This window comes from Prionailurus bengalensis, chromosome D4, assembly GCF_016509475.1.
Source record: "Prionailurus bengalensis isolate Pbe53 chromosome D4, Fcat_Pben_1.1_paternal_pri, whole genome shotgun sequence".
Classification (NCBI taxonomy): Eukaryota; Metazoa; Chordata; class Mammalia; order Carnivora; family Felidae; genus Prionailurus; species Prionailurus bengalensis.
In genome coordinates this window covers 73570730-73591644 of record NC_057359.1, presented here as the reverse complement: position 1 = coordinate 73591644, position 20915 = coordinate 73570730, and the positions used below count along the sequence as shown (strand labels likewise).

Sequence of the window (20915 nt, the reverse complement as noted above, 5' to 3'; positions counted from 1 at the left end):
GGATTCTCTCTCTCCCTCTCCCTCTCTGCAACCCCCCTCTCAAAATAAACATTAAAAAATAAAATAGCTACCAGCTATTAAAGTATTATGATACACTAGATATCATCGGTATTACAAAAGTATCAAGTCCCCAATATCACTATCTTCTTGAACAATGATTATTGAAGAAAATTCCCCAGGAGTTCTTAGTTTTACCGTCATTGAAGAAATACTTCCTGGCAGAAATGTAATGTTTTCAACACTGGTATCGAGAGACATGTTTTCAGTCTGAAACGGCCTTGATTTTGACATAGGAATTACAAGTATAGAACTCAGGTCACTTGGTGAAAAAGGAGCTTCACTATTTCTGGATAGCCTTTTGAAAATAGAATGAGTAAAGAAAAGCTTCATCCTGAAAAATGCAGCAGTCCGCTAATGTTTCCTGGAGTGGGCACCTCTTGGCACAGGCTGCCCTCTGAAGCCTACAACCCCTGCTAGCACGGCCGTGAGAACAAGTTCTTGTCGGTGGGCTGTGAGTGGAAGTGATGTGTGTAACTTCTACCTTATTAGCTCCAAAAGAACGTGTTTGTCTGGGGTTACCACTCAGGGTCCCTTCCCACTCGCTGCAATGCAGACCGCCAGGGACAGCTTCCGCTATTCAGATGAGGACAAGATGACAGAACAGCAGGAGAGAAGGAGCCCCGCCTGAATAACCCTGAAATGCTGAGCTGTTCCACCAGCCTGACCAGCTAGACTATGACATGAAAGAGAATGAAACTTCATTCTTTTTAAGCCACTGTATATATTTTTAACTTAAAAAAATATGTATTTATTTATTTTGAGCTATAGAGAGTGGGGGAAGGGCAGAGAGAGAGAGACAGAGAGAGAGAGAGAGAGAGAGGATCCCAAGCAGGCCCCTCACTGTCAGTGAAGAGCCCCACACGGGGCTCAATCTCACGAACTGCGAGATTGTGACCTGAGCTGAAATCAAGAGTGGGTCGCTTAACCAGCTGAGCCACCCAGTTGCCCCTCCAAGCCACTATATATATTTTTTTAACTTTTAATTCAAGCATAGCAATCATAAATAATTCCAGATGCCTTACGTTCATAGCTTGCTGATTCTCCATAAGCCAAACATACTCTAGTAACCAGTACTTCCGTGAAGAATTGTAATACATCCCGGAATCCAGGATTCCCTCATTTTCTCAAATACAGAGACGTATGTGCTCTATATTTCATATGCTACTTTCACAATCATAATTTCACCTGAGTCTTCCAATGACACAACACTGTGAGACAGGCAGTGTGGAGTATATTACCTCCGTTCTGCAGAGAAGAAAAATGACTTGCCAAGGAGCACACAGCATGTGGTGGAACCCACGTGGCAACTTGGGTCTTCGGACATGTGGACTGGTTCTTCCGGCCAGAGCCCTGGCCACCACTGCTTTCAGTGGTGTCCCGGTGGTGGTGGGCCTGAAGGCGAGGGACGGGGGCAGGTAGGAAGAGTCTGGACCTATGGAATAAAAGACATCAGTTAAACATCACAAACAGAAGGAAAGTGGGATCCTTTCTCAGCAGTTATCTCCCCAGGGTCTGAACACATCAAAGTGCAGAGCCCATCTTTGGGGTGATGGGAATTGATGGCAGCCACCACTGTCTTACCCAGACACTGGCTTTCTCAGTTCATTCAGAAATAATCTTGTGGAAACTGGCCAACTTCACATAACTAACAACCATGAGGACATTTAAAATGAGGCTACATGCAATGCTGTCCATGATTTGCCCTAACTGAAAAACACAGGTAACAAAACAGCACCACACAGCATTGTCCCATTTGGGCAAAAATAAATCTGTACATGTCTGTACATTCATAGATAAAGGTCTGGAAGAAATGGAGTAAAAATGTACCGGTGTAGGGGCGCTTGGGTGGCTCAGTTGGTTGAGCGTCTGACTTCGGCTCAGCTCATGGTCTCGCGGTTCGTGAGTTCAAGCCCGGCGTCGGGCTCTGGCCTGACAGATCAGAGCCTGGAGCCTGCTTTGGATCCTGTGTTTCTCTCTCTCTCTGCCCCTTCCACCACTTGTGCTCTGTCTCTCTCTCAAACATAAATAAACATTAAAAAAAATTTTTTTTTAATGTATCGGTGTTATCTCTGGGTATTGAGTTTAAAGATGAATTTATTTTCAGCTTTATGCCTTACTATATTGTTTGGTTGTTTTTGTTTTTGTTTTGCAATGAGGATAAATCAGTTTTATTTTTTTTGAAGGGCGGGGCAGAGAGAGAGGGAGGGAGAGAGAGAGAGAATCTTAAACAGCTCCATATTCAGCCTGGCCCAGGGCTCAATGCAAGGCTTGATCTCTCAACCGTGAGATAATGACCTGAGCCAAGATCAAGGGTTGGACGTTTAAAAGTTTATAGGATAAACCGGCTCCCTCTCATCCATGTCTGCCTATTACCAGCCTCTTGTGTGTCCTTGCAGAGACCGTGCATGTACAAGGAGACACATCAATCTATTTCCTTTATTGCTTTTACAATCAAAAACAAGACTACTTTCATTCTGAAGAAAAGGTTTAGAAGAGTATTTTGTGATGTAGAAAGATAAGTGAGAGAAAGGCTACAAAACAGTTCATCGAGTATCACATATCTTTATAATAATTAGTTTTAAAAATCACGTTTGAAATCCTTATAAAGAGGCGTGGTGGTCGTGGCGGTTAAGGGTGTGGACTCCCAACACCAGGCTGCCTGGTTCAAATCCCAGGCTGCCACTTCTTTTCCTGGCAACTTTGGCCAAGTGACTTAATTTTTCCGTGCCTGGTGCCTTCATCCGTGTAACGGAAATGATACAGTAATAGCATCGATCCCCACAGAGCTGTCGTCAGGATCGGTACACGATTCAGGCAGAGCCCCTAGAAGAGCACCTAGCATTATTCCTAAGTGTCAGGATTATTACAGTCATGTGAGTTTCTAGGTTTTTCTGCATTGAACACTTACTACAGAGTTAAAAAATAAACTCCCGCAAAAGAAGGGGAACAACACGGATACAGATTGTACCACAGATGAGGGAGAGGGGCCGCAGAGAAAAGTGAGAGACTGTGGGGCCCCAGGAGGAGCGGCGATGATGCCTGCAGACGCAGACAGGAGGCAGACATCCAGTTTCCCGATCTCGAGCCTCCGAAAGGGTCCCTTTGCCAGTGTTATCAGCGGGGCATCCTAAGAGCGGAAGGGGCCCTGGCCCAGGAGCGTCTCTCCTGGCGCTCGGAGAAGGCCTTGGAGACTTTCCCGGGAACTCCTTGGACTTTCCTGGTACAAACAGCCTCCAGCCAGCTCGTTGGCACTGTCCTCCTGGCAGGACTTACCTGGAGGAAGGCTTCAGAATAAGTGTGAAGACTCAATGTGCTTGGATTAACTGACCCAAGGACTTTCTGAGGGCTAATTTCTACCACCCACCCTGACGGGGCTGAACGTCTGGGGGACGGAAAGATGAGTTGCTTCCTTCACAGCGCCGGTGGACAGAGAACCGTCCGATCTCAGTTCCGTGTTCCTACACATACCGGGAGGCACATGTGGGAGGCCTGTTATTCCTCATCCTTCAGCTGGAGACTGTTCTCTGCTTGGGGACTGAGGCGGGGAGGCTGGCCAAGAGCTCATGCGCAGTCTGCCGGGGAAAGCAGGGGAAGGGAGGCACAGGGCCAGGACGTGGAGGCCCCGAGTTCGAGTTCCAGCGGCAGCTCCGACATGTCACGTTAATGGTAGCTGGGATCAACTCTTCATTTCACTCATTTTTTGTTTCATGTTTTATTTATTTTTGAGAGAGAGCAGGGGAGGGGCCAGGGAAGGGGCAGAGAGAAAGGGGGACAGAGGATCCAGAGCAGGCTCTGCGCTGACGGCAGCAAGGGCCCCATGCGGGGCTTGAACTCACGAACCACAAGATCATGACCTGAGTGGAAGCTGGATGTTTAACCGACTGAGCCATCCAGGTGCCCCCAAATCCAACTGCTCTTCACAGAACCCTGTGGATTCCGGGAATAACAACGCTGGATGTGACCTGCTTGATGAGAAGTGTATGAACTACTTTATATTTGAAACAATAGCTAGATCTTGGAGTTCCTACTAAGTCCGAGGTTAGCTAATACCGGGAAGTGGTCCCATTCAGTATTTCTAACCATCTGATACATGCTAAAAAGAAAATAAGAAAATAGTTCACAACCCTTATCCACAACTCCAAAATCCCTGCACTCTGAAGACAACATTTTTTTTCATTAAATTTGGCACCAAAATTGACCTGGCCCTATCCTGTTTCTTCTTTTTGGTATCATCAACTGCAGAATATTAAAGCATTTGATCCCAGGGTGCTGTGTCAGATCCCACTGGGAGAGTTACTTAATATATCCGTAAATATGCCATATCATTGTCCTAAAATAGGAAAAGATCCGGATTCGGAAGCACATCTGGCTCCAAGGGTTTTGTATAAGGGATTGTGACCTTGTAAAAACAAGTTGAGATGCTGCCTGAGGCAGGGGTGGGGCGTGCCGGCTCCCAGATGGGGATTCACCTAGCCCTGTCCGCGATATATCCTTGGGATCAGGTCCTTGGGAAGTCTTCAGGGATCTGAATGTAATGGATCATGAATGTGATCAGGAAGAGCCAAGGAGCATCTATTGGGGATATTTGTCCTCAATCAGTACTCTTCATACTTTAGCATGTTTCTGAATCTCCTAAGCGTCTTGTAAAAAGGCAAATTATGACAGCAGGTCTGGAGTCGGCCTGAGCTCTGCATTTTGGACAATCTCCGGGTGATGCCTTCCCGCTGGGACCGTCCCAAACTCTGGACTGATCTGAGGCAAGACTCTGAGTGATGACAATGTAGTGCCCCATGGAGAGAGGTGGCCCCTGCCCTCACTAAACACGATCCCTCTTCACCTGGCCAAAACCTGCCTCGTTACCGCCTTTTCTGCACCCTCCCCTGCCCTTCTACTGCCTTCTGCTGCCTCTTCCTCCCCAGATGGAGCCATGCCACCCTGCGCCTCCACTGCCGACCTTGGCTGGACCGCACCAAGTCTCATGACTCTTCACTCATCCGGTTCCAAGGTACTGCTTAGATGAGGTGCTTTTCTGGTTGGCTGACCTCACCCCCCCAAGCATGAACTAAATCAGTTCAATTCAGATTCCTCAGATGCCTCGCTCTCTCCTGGGTATCTTCCCGAAAAAACTTTCCACTGTTTGCAAAGTACTCCCTAGCCTTGACCACCTGGAGACATTGTGATAATGCATTTGCTCACTAGACAATCAGTGACCCGGAAAAGGACCCTGGTTTATTTTATTTTTATTTCAATGCTTGCAACGCCGTGACTGATTACTTACATGCCCTCCCTGTTTTTCTTTATAAGTTCTGGATTTCCTGGCTGCAGAAAACTCTGGCTGACTGATTTTCCAAGTGAATTCTCCTGTTATGAAAGGAATACATATTCACTGATAAAAACTTAGAATAATATAAATGAAAAGAAAATGAAACCGCCAGCGAGCTTATCACCGAGAGATACAACATTTTGCCTCACGGTCTTTCAGTCTTTTTTTTTTTTTTTTTAATGCTTATTTATTTTTGAGACAGGGAGAGACAGCATGAACGGGGGAGGGTCAGAGAGAGAGGGAGACACAGAATCTGAAACAGGCTCCAGGCTCTGAGCTGTCAGCACAGAGCCTGACGCAGGGCTCAAACTCACAGACCACGAGATCATGACCTGAGCTGAAGTCGGATGCTTAACTGACTGAGCCACCCAGGCGCCCCTCTTTCAGTCTTTATGTATAGTTTGTTTTACACAATCTAGCTCACACTACACACACCATTTTGTAAACTGCCTTCCTGCCTCCATTTACGACATGTCGTGACCATTTTCACAAGTAATAATTTTTCTACAACATCATTTTAAGTGATAAAGTAGTTTTCTACTCAACTGATGTGCTATAGTTGGGCTTTTTTTTTTTTTTTAACGTTCATTCAGTTTTGAGAGACAGAGCACGAATGGGTAAGGGCAGAGAGAGAGAGGGAGACATAGACTCCAAAGCAGGCTCCAGGCTCTGAGCTGTCAGCACAGAGCCCGACGCGGGACTCAAACTCAGGAACCGTCAGATCATGACCTGAGCCGAAGTCAGACGCTCAATGGACCGAGCCACCCAGGCACCCCTATAGTTGGGCTTTTATATTTCTTTCAATCTTTTTTTTTTTTTAACTTAAAACTTCAATGAACATCCTCACTTAACCAAAAGACACAGGCATATTCTGATTGTGACACTAATTCCAACGCATGTGTATATTTCGCCACCACCAAGCAGTTCTCAGACACCGGCTGGATGTCCCACGGGTCAGCTCAGTTGTGACACTACCTAGCTGGAGATCGCGTCAGCTCCCACAGTGAAGGGCTCGCTCCCGCAAGATTGTCCCCACCATTACCACACACACTTCAGAAAACCAACTATAAGTCCAGCTCATCACCCAGGCTTCTGATCAACTGGCTACAGATAGATCGGAGGTTCCCACGACCTCGGGTTTGGTTAATTTGCTAACGTGGCTCGCAGAACTCAGAGAAGCATCCGCTTATCCTTACGGGCTTATTATAGAAGGTATGTAAAGGCCTGTGGCAGGCAGGCCATGTGGGATGGGGCATGTAGCCTCTCTGCCCTGTCCCGGCACTGCCCTGTGTTCATCAGTCCAGAGGCTCTCTGAACCCCATCCTTTAGGGGATTTATGGAGGCCTCACTAGAGCAATGTTTGACTAAATCATGGCCACTGGCAATTGAATTCCATCTCTAGCCCCTCTCCTCTCCCAGGGGTGGGTGTCCAGGCTGGACTGAAAGTTCCAACCCCAAGATTACAAGGTTGGTTGCCCTGGCAACGAGCCACCTTTAGGTTGCCTGGGCGCTTTCCAAAACTTTTCTCATTCACATAACAAAAGACATGTTTAGTGTTCCCATCACTTAGGAAATTCCAAGGGATTTAGGAACTCTGTGCCAGGAATAGAAGGATCAAATGTATAAATCATGTTATAAATCTCCATGTCATGTTATTTCATGTTATAAATTTCATGTTATAAATCTCCATGTCACATATGTCTTTTGGGCACGTCTGAGGAATTATATTATTAGGTCAAAGTGTACGAACTTCTTCATGGTTTGCACGAATGCTGCCAAACCAGAAAGCATAGCTTCCAAACTGTCAAACACAAAGCAGATCCTTTGGGCTGAATCAGTGTCTTGAATCTCCACTACCCTTGGTTAACCAGCAGTGAAATTTAAAAGCAAGGAATTGTAGAGCTGACAGGGACCTCAGGCCTTCCAGGCACACCTGAGTTCCCTCTGTCTCCAGCTCAGAAAGAGGAAAATTTCTTAGAGATCTTCCCTAGGGATTGGCAACTTTCTGGAGTCCACAGCTTTAATTTCACACAATTCTAGGCTAATATAACCCCCACATTTTGGCATTTATTTTTCCAGCTAATATATATATTTTAATGTTTATTTATTTTTGAGAGAGAGAGAGTGAGCAAGCGCAAGCAGGGGAGGGGCAGAGAGAGGGAGACAGAGTCCGAAGCAGGTTCCAGGTTCTGAGCTGTTGGCACAGAGCCCGATGCGGGGCTTGAACTCACGAACTGTGAGATCATGACCTGAGCCGAAGTCAGCCGCTTAACAGACTGAGCCACCCAGGTGTCCCTCCAGCTAATATTTATATATTTAAAATGAAGGGATTAGATCAGTAGGGGAATGGTTGGGTAATTTATGACTCATTCAATAAAATATGATGCAACCATTACAAAACTGAAAACAAACTTTTTAGGTATTAATCCAGAATGATATTTCAGGTGCATTGTTAAGTGAAAAAGGCAAGGTGCAGAACGGTGTATATCATGTGCACATTTGCGTAAAGAGGAGGAAAAGAGACACGTAGACGTTTTACCAAAGGAGTTGTTTGCACAGCTATAAAATTTCTTTGGGAAGATGCAAAAGAAACTGACAGTACAATACCTTAATTTTCAAGGGCACCTTGGTGGCTCAGTCGGTTAACTGTCCGACTGTTGATTTCAGCTCAGGTCATGATCTCACGGTTCGTGGGTTCTAGCTCGCGTCAGGCTCTTGGCTGACAGCATGGAGCCTGCTTGGGATTCTCTCTCCCCCTCTCTCTGCCCCTCCCCTGCTCTCTCTCAAAATAAATAAATAAACTGAAAAAAAAATTTTTGTTAAATAACCTTAATTTTCAGGGCATTGAGGTGGCTGGGAGAAGAACACAACATTTTCACCACAAAATCAAATCTTTCACATGAATATGTTACCTATACTAAAATAAAATAATTTTAGAAACATAAAATGATGCAACCAGGACAATTGATTACAATGCCAACCAAAGACATTTATTTAGGGGTGTCTGGGTAGCTCAGTCGCTTAAGCGTCTGACTTCAGGCTCAGGTCATGGTCTCGTGGTTCGTGAGTTCGAGCCCCACATTGGGCTCCCTGCTGTCAGCATGGAGCCCACTTCAGATCCTCTGTTTCCCTCGCTCTTTCTCTCTCTCTCTCTCAAAAATAAACATTATGAAAAATTTTGAAAAAGACATTTATTTGTTTATCCTCCAAAGCCTATGGAAAAGGTCAGTAAAGGAATAAAGTTAGAGGAGTCTGAGTACACAGACCGTGTGGGGGCCAGAAAAGGCGTCTTACACTGAGGAGAAGGTAAGGCAAGGGCACAGATTTCAGAGCCACATTTACAGGCCCAGCTGTTAAGTGGTTCTCATGAGACCTTGGGCAAATAAATCCCTTCCTTGCTTTGAGCTGCAGATTCCTTATCTGCAGAAGAATAAGGAAGAGTCACGGATTTTTCTGTGTCCCGTATCGCCAGGCACTGTGCTCCCTGGGATTGCTGGGGGCATTCGCCGTCACAGATCACAGCGTTCAGTAAAACACCCAGAAAACTACCATTATTACTTTTAATAATAGTGGCGGTTTTTTTTTTTTTTTCCCTAGCAGACTGACAAATCTTAAACTGAGTCCCTTTAAAAAACCAGTGTCCTTTTTTTAAGTTGATGTATTTATTTTGAGAGAGAGAGAGGGCATGAGCAGGGGAGGGGCAGAGAGAGAGGGAACCCCAAGCAGGCTCTTTGCTGTCAGCACGGAGTCCAACGTGGGGCTTGAGCTCATGAACCGTGAGATCATGACCTGAGCTGAAACCAAGAGTCGGGTGCTTACCTGACCGAGCCACCCAGGTGCTCCCCAAATCAGTGTCTTATTTAAATTTGAGTTTCTCTAATTATAAATGAGGTTGAGCAGTTATGTGCGTATCCCGTCGTGTTTCCCTTCAGCGATCTTCCAGATCCTATCGGCATAAGAGCCGTAGTTAACATTTCCTGTGTGCTGTGAACCCTCCAAGTGATATTTCATGTCATCTGCAGATCAAACAGGTAAAATTATGATGCCCATTTACAGGTGACAAAACGAGGCTTAGAGAAGACTGTTTGCTCTTCTCGACTGCTAGTGAGTAGAGTCTGGATTCTGAGCAAGGACTTGACCCTGAGCCAGACATCTGACTTGATTGACGCAGTCTCTTCACGTTAGGTTAAATAATCGCCCCCTGATTGTTTTTCTGTTGGATGATTTGCCTTTTCCTTAATATTTTGCAAGAGCCCCTTGTATTTCGGTTTGTAGGGGCCCAGGGCAGGGGGGGGGGTAGTTATCTGGGCTGAGGGACAAGTGGCTTCAGAGATATCCTGCCTTCCCTCCAAGTAAGGTTGGGCAGGAGTCAAGGCTGAACAGTCAGTTGTGGCAGGAAATCAAGACAGAGCAGAGGTCTGCAAGGGTGAGGGACTTTGACCCCCTCAGAGAAAAAGCTAGAGTGACTCACAGACGGAAGAGAAAACCAAAGCTCCCAGGCTGTCCCCTGTGAGCGCCGGCAGTCCAAAGTCATCAGAAGGAGGACGAAAACCAGAGCCTGGTCAGGAGCTGCCAGAGACCCATGCAAATGAGGCCCGCCCCCCACTGCCTGGAAACCAGGCCGAGAGAAGTTAGAGCACAGAGCACACGCTGCAGGGTGCAGGGTCCGCACTGGGGACAGGAGGAGGAGGCGGAGGGGACTCTGAGGAAGCAGGTAAGGAGCCGGAGAGGGGCATGGAGGGACGGGTGGGACACAGGGTCCCAGAGCCCTGAGAGGCAGTGCCGTCGGCCAACGTGAACGCTGCGGCCTGGGAGGAAAGGGCTCCTGGGACCATCTTTCAAGCTCAGCCCTTCTTCAGCTGTGAAGTCTTAAGCCACTTGACATTCTTTTTTTCTTTCTTTCTTTTTTAAGCCACTTCATATTCTGAGCCTTGGCGTCCCTACCTATAAAATGGGTATAAAACTATCGTACTAATTTGGGGCGCCTGGGTGGCCCAGTCAGTTAAGTGTCCCAGTCTTGATTTCAGCTCTGGTCATGACCTCACAGTCATGAGATCGAGCCCCAAGTCGGGCTCTGCTCTGGGTGCGGAGCCTGCTTAAGATTCTCTCTCGGGGCGCCTGGGTGGCTCAGTCGGTTGAGTGTCTGACTTCGGCTCAGGTCATGATCTCGCTGTTTGTGAGTTTGAGCCCCGCGTCGGGCTCTGTGCTGACGGCTCAGAGCCTGGAGTCTGCTTTGGAGTCTGTCTCCCTCTCTCTCTGCCCCTTCCCTGCTCACTATCTGTTCTCTGTCTCTCAAAAATGAATAAACGTTAAAGAAAAAAAAAAAAAAAAAAGAAGATTCTCTCTCTCTCCCTCCGCTCCTCCCCTGTGCGTGTGCGAGCGTGAGTCCATGCGCATGGTCTCTCTCTCTCTCAAAACTAAATAAACAGTAAAAAAGGAAGGAAAGGAGGTAGGGAGGAAGGAAGGAAAGGAGGAAGAAAACGATCATGCTAACTATACTGAGCCCCTGCTGTGCTTTGCTGGGCACATGATAGTTATTATCCCTTTCTCACAAGGCAAGCCTCAAAGGCGGGATTATTAGCCTATTTTACAAAGAAAAATGAAGCTCAGAGAGCATAAGCCATTTACCTAAGACCACACAGCAAATAAGTCTGGTTCCAAAGCCCATACACTTCCAACTCCCGATCCTGCTTCCTTTCACAGGGTGGTTTTAAAGAATCAAATGGCCTTAATCAGATGGAAAAAAGTTGTAAAAGACCATCATAAAATCGAGATGTGAGTTGCTACACTTAGATCCTAGCCAGGACCGAGACCCTTCGTAAGCTGTGAAGTCCTGTAAAAATGTTAGTTCTTAACTCTCTCCTCTTGAGGGCAAAAACTTCGGGGTGACACTACAGGCAGTATCTGGCTGACTTGGTCACAGACCACGGTGATGCCTTTGGGGTGCTGTCTAGGACTTACTGCAGCTGAGATGTTCTGCCTTGGGGGTGGACACACCGACACAGGGCCGGAATCTGTCCTAGAGAGGCTGGCCTCTGACCTGCTGATCCTGGAACAACAGTGGATGTCTGAGGGGACCCTGGCAGATAAGGGCCCAGGCGCTCATGCGACAGTAATCATTCCTACTCTTGAATGGCCTCTTACGGCTTTGGCCATGGAACTTCAAAAAATGTAGGTCTGCTTTGGGGGCACGGGACAGATCGTTAAGGGTGGTAATATAAGTTCATTGTATTGTAGTAAAGTCAGAGTTTTCAGACGAGAGGGCGCCCGGGTGGCTCAGTTAAACATCTGACTTCAGCTCAGGTCATGACCTTACAGTCTGCGAGTTCAAGTCTCGCATCGGGTGAGCGCGTGCCCTGCTTCAGGCGAACACGAGCCCCAGGTGAGCCGCATTTCTGTCTCTCTCTCTCTCTGCCTCTCCCTCAGTTGCTCCCTCTCAAAAAAAAAAAAGAATTTTCAGATGAATTAAAAAAAATTTTTTTAATGTTTATTTTTGAAAGAGAGAGAGAGAGAATGTAAATGGGGGAGGGGTCGAGAGAGAGGGAGACACAGAATCCAGAGCAGGATCCAGGCTCTGAGCTGACAGCACGAACCACGAGATCATGACCTGAGCAGAAGTCAGCCGCTTAACTGACTGAGCCACCCAGATGCCCCTCAGATGAGAGAATTTAAGACAAAACAAAAAAACACCTATAATCTTACTCCCAGAGATAACCATTGTTGACATTTTGGTGTTTGTTTTTCCAGACAATTCTTCCACTGCATACATATATTGGATATACGGTCATGATAGGGTTTTATTACTGTTTCTTTTTGCTTAGTGGCATCACAAACATTTCCACATTAATAGATGTTTTATCACATCATTTTAAAGGCTGCAAAGTGTCTCTTCATGGGGATAGAGCAGAATATCTTTAATTGACGTCCCACTATTGAATGAGTAAGCAGTTTTCCATACTAGGCTGTTAGAGCTGTGCTTCTATGGGCATCTCTACAGTCAAGCCTTAGCAGAAGTCCTTGATTATGTCCATGGGACAGATGCCCAGTGGGGTAACTTCTGAATCAAGGCCATATACCTTCTTTTTTTATTATTGAGAGAGAGAGAGAGAGAGAGAGAGAGGGCGCACAAGCTGGGGAGGGGCAGAGAGAGAGAGGGAGACACAGAATCTGAAGCAGGCTCCAGGCTCTGAGCTGTGAGCACAGAGCCCAACAGGGAGCTTGAACTCACGAACCGCAAGATCATGACTTGAGCCAAAGTCGGACGCTTAACTGACTGAGCCACCCAAGTGCCCCAAGGCCATGTACATTTTAAGGCTTTGATAAGTACTAAAGGTCTGCTTCATACACACTCTGGAATTCAGAGCCCCTCAAAGCTCAACACAGAACCTTTTTCATGGCGAGGCTTGACCTTTCTCTCAAATCCATTTGCAGGGATAATGCCAACCACCTCCTACGTAGTCTTTGCCGGATGCCAGGCTCTAAGAGCCTTCTCTTCTGACATACTACTTTCAGCCTCCTTCTCCGAAGGGTAGTGCAGTCGGCTAAGCAGCTGACTCTTGATCTTGGCTCAGGTCATGATCTTTGGGTTTGGGAGTTCGAGCCCTGACTGGGGCCCTGCGCTGACAGCGTGGAGCCTGCTCGGGATTCTCTTTCATTCTCTCTCTCTGCCCCTACCTCGCTCGCTTGTGCTCTCTTTCTAAAATAAATAAACATTAAAAAAAAAAAAAAAAGATATTGAGACACAGGTGAAGCAATTCAACTGGGATCACAGCCCTAATAAGCAGCGCATCTGGAGTCATGAGCCTGAACAACACGGTTCCAGAATCTACACTGTCTGCTGCTTTTTGGAAAGTGCCTTTGATTTCATCTCCACAGATAGTTCTTCCTCCATCCCTTTGACCTTCTCTGCCATGGCCTGGCCTACATCAAGTGCCACCACCCCAGCCTGGTGATAAAGTCCCTCATGGTCTTACATTTCTACTCTGTCCTTTTCAGTCTGTTGTCTGCTCTGCAGCTGGAATGCTGTTTTTCTTCTTCTTCTTTGTTTTTTTTTAGAGAGAGAGACAGCAAGCAGGGAAGGGGCAGAGAGAGAGGGAGACACAGAACCGGAAACAGGCTCCAGGCTCTGAGCTGTCAGCACAGAGCCCGATGTGGGGCTCGAACTCACGGACCGTGAGGTCATGACCTGAGCTGTAGTCGGCCGCCCAACCGACTGAGCCAGCCAGGCGCCCCTTATTATTTTTAAAAATATTTTATTTTTAAGCAACTTTTACACCCAACATGGAGCCCGAATCCACAACCCAGAGATCAAGAGCCACACCTTCTACTGACAGAGCCAGCCAGGCACCCCTGCAACAGTGATTTTAAAATGGAAATTGGAAAAAAATAATGAAATAGGATGAACCCCTCCTCCCCCATCCCTCCAAACGAAATCCAGATTAGCTCCCCAGGGCCTGCGGCTTTCCCTCTGGCTTATCCTGAGCCATTTTCCTGCTCCAGCTCCACCCACTACACTCAGCCACCTCCTTTCACTTCCTGAATCTGGCAGAGGCTTTTCTCACCTTGGGGCTTTGCACTCATTGTTCCCATGGCCCCGGAGTGTTCTTCCTCCACGCTGCGCGGCTGGTTTTTTGTCCTTCAGACTCAGCTTTCACACCACCTCTTTGAAGAAACCTTCCCCGGTGGTTTCCTAGGGAGCCTGTTCCCTAAACCCATTTTCCTTTCTGTCCTTTATAGCGCGCAGTAAAATGGTAGGTTTAGTCATTGCCCACTACTCATTAGTCAGCTTTTTCCCTCCTAGCACTCTAAATGCCCTGAGGTCAAAGCCACGCCTCTTTCATTCATCATTTCCCCAGTGCCCAGCTCCGGGCACGCGCAGTGAGGGCTCAATAACTTAACCGTAGGGGCGCCTGGGTGGCTCAGTCAGTTAAGCCCCCCACTTCGGTTCAGGTCATGATCTCGTGATTCGTGAGTTCGGGCCCCACATCAGGCTCTCTGCTGTCAGTGCAGGGCCGGCTTCAGATCCTCCGTCGTCCTCCCTCTCTGCACCTCCCCCACCTTCGCTCTCCCTCTCTCTCTCTCTCTCAAAAATGAAATAAACATTAAACGACTTAGTAACTGTAGAATGGATGAATGGTCCACAGGGGAAGGCATTATCCTTGGTAAACTCTCCCGGCTTCGGCCAGGACTGTTCCATCCCCCTTCTGCATACCTTTGTTTCCTCTTCCCTACGCGGAGCAGTGACAGAAGAGAGAACAGCAGGAAGCTATGGACAAGAGAGTGTAAGCAGGTTTTGCTTCAGGTCTCAACTCGGGGCAGATGGTGTCATGTGAGGTGCACAAGGGAGACTTGGTTCCCCCAAGCCCCGTGCGTGGTTCTCGGATTGCCACGAGAGACTCCTGGTGCGAGGAATCCCCGGGCCAGATGCAAACACTTACTATGTAGTTAACACCACCCGGCAGGTGAACTGATGGACGAGTGTTGTCTTTAAGCAGCAGCATAGTGGTGAGCTGGAAGCTCTAGTGTCACCACTGGGTGACACCACCGACAAGCTGGGAGACCTTGGGTGAGAGTCACTTCTTGCTTCCCGTCTGCAAAGTGAGTGGTTAGGATGGAGAAATGGTTCTTAAACTTTTTCTTCCCCTCAGCAGCTCCACTCAGCTTATTCAAGCGATCGATATGGGAAAAGCCAGGTGTTTCTGGTTGAAATGGGGAAGCGGGGCTGGAACTGTCCTCCTTCCTGGCTCCCCCTTTTAAGTCCCCAAGGGTGGAGAGATGGCCGGCCTTTGGACTCTAAGATCTCAGTGGTCAGTGCCTGCCAAGCTGGTTGTCTGTGTTCTAAGAACAAAGATGGCAGCAAGACTTGCATGGTTGCAGCTACTTGGGCACATTAAATGATCAGCAAAGGGGGCGTCTTGGGGTGCATGAGTGGCTCAGTCGGTCAGGTGTCCGACTTCAGCTCGGGTCATGATCTCACGGTTCGAGTTCAAGCCCCACATTGGGCTCACTGCTGTCAGCACAGAATCCGCTTTGGATCCTCTGTCCCTCTGTCTCTGCTCTCTGCCTCTCCCTTGCTGGTGCATGCTCTCTCAAAAATAAATAAACATAAAAAAAAAAAAAAGAAAAAAGAAAAGAAAGGGGGCACCTGGCTGGCTCAGGAGGAGGCGCACACGACTCTTGATCTCGGGTTGTGAGTTTGAACCTCACATTGGGTGTAGAGATTACTTAAAACAAAACAAAAACAAAAAACTTAAAAAAAAAAAAAAAAAGATCAGAAGGGGACCAGAGAGGATGTGCAGAGATTTTGGACTGTGTAGCAGGTGAACATCGTAGCAGCCAAAGGACAGGGGAGGCAGCCCCTTTGTGTGTGGAGGAGGCTTTGGCCACTTTAGGAAAGAAATGGGGGCCCGGGAGAGAAGCAGCCCAGAGGCTCACTTACCCCCTCCACAATCTAGAAAAAGGAAATTGCCACCCCGCCCTTCCCAGGTCTTGGATCCCAGGTCTTGAAGAGACCGCCCACAATCTTGCAGACACTTGGCTTCCACGGTTGGCTGTGTGCCACGCCCTGGGGGAACTCTGGTCCCCCACCTCCCCACTCCGCCACCCAGGCGGCTCCGTGGCCTTTGCTGTGGGCAGGTGTGCTCAGGAGGCCGCAGCCCGGGCCCCCTGGCAGCTCCAGGTGCTGTGTGTGCTGCCATGGAGACGGGCCCAGGGGTTGGCGGCTGGTGGAGAGAAGGCCGTCTCCCGAAGCTTTGTGGATTCAGGAGAGGGAGAGACCGGAGCCTCAGGTCCTTCAGGTAGTCTGCCCGACCTAGTGCCAAGGAAGCCCAGGTGGGTGCCCTGGGGTTTCCCGGGACAGAGGGAGGGAGGAGGAGCCAGGAGAGGCCAAGTATTGGGAGGAGGCTCTGGAAGGGCTGATCTGGGGACCTGGGTGTCTCTAAGCTTCCAGGTCAAGGGGAAAAGCCTCGCCAGGGCCCCCCTTGCCGGGCCAGTGCAGTGCCCTGCGCAGACTGGGCAAATGGGCTCTGGAGGGTTGGCCCGATAGCCCAGTGGGAGGAGGGAAAGAGGGCCTGGCATTTGTCCCCAGAGAGACAGACCCGGGGATTCACAAAGGTCATCTCTGCACACACCAGTCAGGGATTTGAGGCCACAGGGAAGGAAGTATTTGCCCTGTAACACAAACCCCTGACTGGTTCCCCTCCCTCTTCCTGGAGTCTGAGGAGCCAAGGGTGATCACATGGAACACAAGGCGTACTTTATCCGTGTCCAGAGCCAGGGTGCAGTCTCCTCCAGGGGCAGCTTGTTAACAGTGGGGTGGCTCAGGCCTTTGCCCTGATAGAAGGCATGCTGCAGGAGCCCCGGACTTTGCAGCTTAGGAACTGGGTGGTCTGGAACAAATTGCTGAGTTTTTCATCTGTGAAATGTGGGTGACAGTATCTTTCAACAGCACACAGACTCCTTGCCTAGGGCCAGGCACAAGGATGGGGCTCAATGGGTGTCCCTTTGCTCCTTTGCCCTTTCTGCCAGGACATTCCTACTAGGCCTTGCGGTGTCCGATCTGAGGATGGCCGAGCAGCAGGGCCGGGAGCCTGAGTGCCCTGTCTGCTGGAACCCCTTCAACAACACATTCCACACTCCCAAAGTGCTGGACTGTTGTCACTCCTTCTGCGTGGAATGCCTGGCCCACCTCAGCCTGGTGACTCCAGCCCGGCGCCGGTTGCTCTGCCCCCTCTGTCGCCAGCCCACGGTGCTGGCCTCTGGGCAGCCTGTCACGGACTTGCCCACGGATACTGCCGTGCTCACCCTGCTTCGCCTGGAGCCCCACCATGTCATCCTGGAAGGCCACCAGCTCTGTCTCAAGGACCAGCCTAAGAGCCGCTACTTCCTGCGCCAGCCCCGGGTTTACACGCTGGACCTAGGCCCTGAGCCCGGGGGCCAAACTGGGCCCCCCCAGGACGCAGGCCCTTCCCCCAGGTCTCTGCCCATTCCCGTCCCCAGCCACTACTCTCTGAGGGAGTGTTTCCGCAACCCTCAGTTCCGGATCTTTGCTTACCTGATGGCTGTCATCCTCAGCGTCACCCTGTTGCTCATCTTCTCCGTCTTTTGGACTAAGCAGTTCCTTTGGGGTGTGGGATGAGCGTTGCTTCTGGACAAGGAACCAAGTCTTTCCTGACTGCTGCTGGGATGGGGACCGCAGAGCCTCATTTGGGGTTGTCTTCCTTTGTGGTATTGTTCCTTTTTGCAATCCGGAGATCAGTAAGGCCAGGTGTTTGCTTCTGGGAACAGTCCTATAATGGGAATATTTGAAACCGAAAAGGCTGGGAAAAGGTGTGAAGAGACCCCTGGGTGTGACCCATGGGCCAAGAAGGGCAGAGAAGCAGACCTGGGACAAAGAGCTACGTGGCAAGTTGTGCTCAAGGGCTGGACGATGGTATCCGGGAGCTCGGCCAGCCCAGAAAGTGCATTTCTCACTGGAGTTGCTCCCAACTCGGTTCACATTTGTTTGAGTTATATCTTGCTACAATTTTGGAAAGTGAGCCTCAATTCTGTGGGCAAAGGCGTGTGCCTTCTTTCAGTTTTCTCTTTAGAAGTCCTGCCACCTGCAGTCACGAACTCATGCACTGACTCATTCAATAACCACTTGGTCGATGTGGTGTCAGAACTAGGGGAAGGGAAGGATAGGATATCCATGGGTCACAGAGAGCCTCTACCAGCAAGGACGGCATGTTTCCTCAGCTGCTTGTACAGGACAACCTCTTGTCGGTGTGTGGCTTCTGGAGTGTTGAGAGTAAAGGTGATCAAAAGAAATCTGCGATTTGGAGAAAAGGTTTTTATTCCTCTGGGTAGGTGCAGAGGCCCTAATTAAGCCTGGATGCTGGACAGAGCGGACTCCCCTGCTCCAGGCAGTTGACCTCAAGAGGTAGGGCAGAAGCCCTGGATAGAGGGCTCCATCCCAGGCCATGCAGATAGAGATGGTAGTTTTCATTTCATGGGACTTAATCCCAGTACCAAGGCAAACTAGATGCGTAGGTGGTTTAACTCTAAATTGCCACCTAGGCAGTATCTAAAACTCTTTCTTCTTCCCCAGTTTTAATATTGTCCAGTGGCCCACAGTTCTGGAACAATCTCAAAGTGGTTAAAACACCATTACAATTATGAAAAGACAACATTTGAGGGGTATTTTGATTTGTGGAATAAACTTTCAGAGTCAGAAACTGAGTTGGTTTTATTTGTTCTAAATAAAGTTTTGTGCTTAACAGAACTAGCTTCTATAAATTAAGGGATCTTTGCGTACAAGGTGTTCCAAAATAGCCAAGACCTGTATTTTGTGTTCAGTAAAATCAAATGGTGTTAAGGGCCAAGGTGAAAATTCTCCATTACAAAATGGGAAAGCCACTACGTAACCCACCAGGGGACTAGCACCTACCTCTCCATTCGTGCCATCAAGGATAATTGCACTGAAGCTGGGACTCAACCTCTCCCCACTGACTTCATTTCTTTACACGTCCTTGCTCCTTAACCTTGTGACAGGTAAATTAGGCAGTGATCTCCCGTGTTCTCTGAGTCATGAGAAAAGGGACAGGAGCTGGTGGGGGGCGGAAGCCCAGAACGACTGCTCTGCACTGGAGCTTACTGCTCTGAGTGAGGGAAGCCTCATCCCTATTTTACAGATGAAACTGAGGCTCCGCAAGTTTAGCTACCTCGTTCAAGGTCGCCCGGCTAGTAAGTGGTGAGGCCTTAGTCCAAATAGCATTGCAGCGGCTCTTGCAGTGGCTGATAGACCATCCACATAAGGAAAAATGTAGATCTGAGTTTTTTGGGTAGGGAGGGGTATATTTAACATGAGGGCGTCTTCTATTTTCACACTCAGTAGTTCTAAACTTGGGGCACGCAGAAATGTTTGGAAGCATTTTGCTAGTCCAACGAAGGGGGTGGGTTGTGCTTCTGGCTTTTAGCACTCCGCAGGTCAGGGACGCTAAGACTCGCTGCAATGCTTAAGAAAGTTCTATACAACAAGATATCTACCCCAAGACAGTTTCCTGTCGACACTATAGGTGCTTCATTAGTTAATGAGGCAGAAGTGGTGAAATTACCGTAATTCCCTTTGGCATGAAGTCAGACGCAGAGATGCAGCGACTCATCAAAAGGGAGGTATAAAGGGTAGAGTGGCTAAAATGTGTACAGGAAATAGGCCACGCTGACCAGACTGGTCATTCTGTCCGGCCGGCGGTGCCAACAGACTCAATAGCCCTATGAAAGCTCTTCCTAAGGTCACAGAAGACAGGCCAGGCTCCACCACTCACTGATGGGGTAACCTTGAGCAAGTTACTTCTCTGAGCTTCAGCTCTATCAAAGGAGAATAATTCAGAAGATTGGGAGGATTAAATGAGGTGTCTGAACATGCCTGGCACAGTCTCTAGGCAGTAAGTTAGGTCCTTTAAGTGGTGGCTCTCATATTTATCTCACCGTTATTATGAAATGCTACATTTGGTTTATTTATGCTCCTCAGCTGTTTCCTTACAATATTTCCAAAGGACAAATGTATATTCCACAAGGTAACTGTTTTGCCAAAGGCTTACGTGAAAATGTGCTCACCCAACTGCTCCCTCTACATCTCTTGGACCAAAAAAAAAAAAAAAAAAAAAAGTTTAATGGAACTAATAGTAAAATTCAAATTTGAAAAACGAAAAACCGGGGCGCCTGGGTGGCGCAGTCGGTTAAGCGTCCGACTTCAGCCAGGTCACGATCTCGCGGTCCGCGAGTTCGAGCCCCGCGTCGGGCTCTGGGCTGACGGCTCAGAGCCTGGAGCCTGTTTCCGATTCTGTGTCTCCCTCTCTCTCTGCCCCTCCCCCGTTCATGCTCTGTCTCTCTCTGTCCCAAAAATAAATAAACGTTGAAAAAAAAAATTTAAAAAAAAAAAAAAAAAAAGAAAAACGAAAAACCTTTGTTAACACACTATATCCAAATTGCATGCTAAAACACTAACGTTCACTATTAGCTCATGCATGCATACTACAAAAGTAGTAACAAAGAATTATTTTTCGTGGCCAACTATGGAGGAAACTAGAGCCCATTAATACTTAAATAATAGTGAAATGCCAAGTGCCCAAGAGGGGATAGAGCTGGTAATTCAGAAGCTTAACAGGTACTCAAAAGATGCAACTATCTGGTTATAATTAAAATTAAATGAAACAGAATATTTAGCTATATCATCACACACTCAGTTTGCCAAGGAGAGTTAGACAAAGCCACTGTCAAGCTCTCTAGAACTGCAAATGAAAAGTGTTTTCAACATTTAAGGAAAAGCCATCATAGAAGCCCTTCTCAAATGCCTTTCTTCTTCCCAATTCCTGTATTTTGTGAGAATGGACCGTGTCCTCCCAGTGCTCAGTGGCCGGACATCTGGGATGGACAGAGGTGAAGGTACCACTGCAGGACCAAGGAGCACGAATGACAGAGTCCAGACACGCCTCGCTGCTAGTCTGGCCCACAGTCCAACAGTCTCTACGAAAAACTATAAGGAGACTGGAAC

The 20915-nt window shown here is 48.2% G+C and overlaps 1 protein-coding gene across 1 annotated transcript; it reads left to right on the top strand.

Moving 5' to 3' along the window:
- The first annotated feature begins 9250 nt into the window (after positions 1–9250).
- Positions 9251–18640, top strand: RNF183 (ring finger protein 183). The gene is made up of 2 exons (XM_043565240.1): positions 9251–10097; positions 16910–18640. The coding sequence occupies exon 2, from the start codon at positions 16947–16949 to the stop codon at positions 17517–17519; it is 573 nt and encodes a 190-aa protein (XP_043421175.1). The 5' UTR covers positions 9251–10097; positions 16910–16946; the 3' UTR covers positions 17520–18640.
- Positions 18641–20915: the final 2275 nt, after the last annotated feature.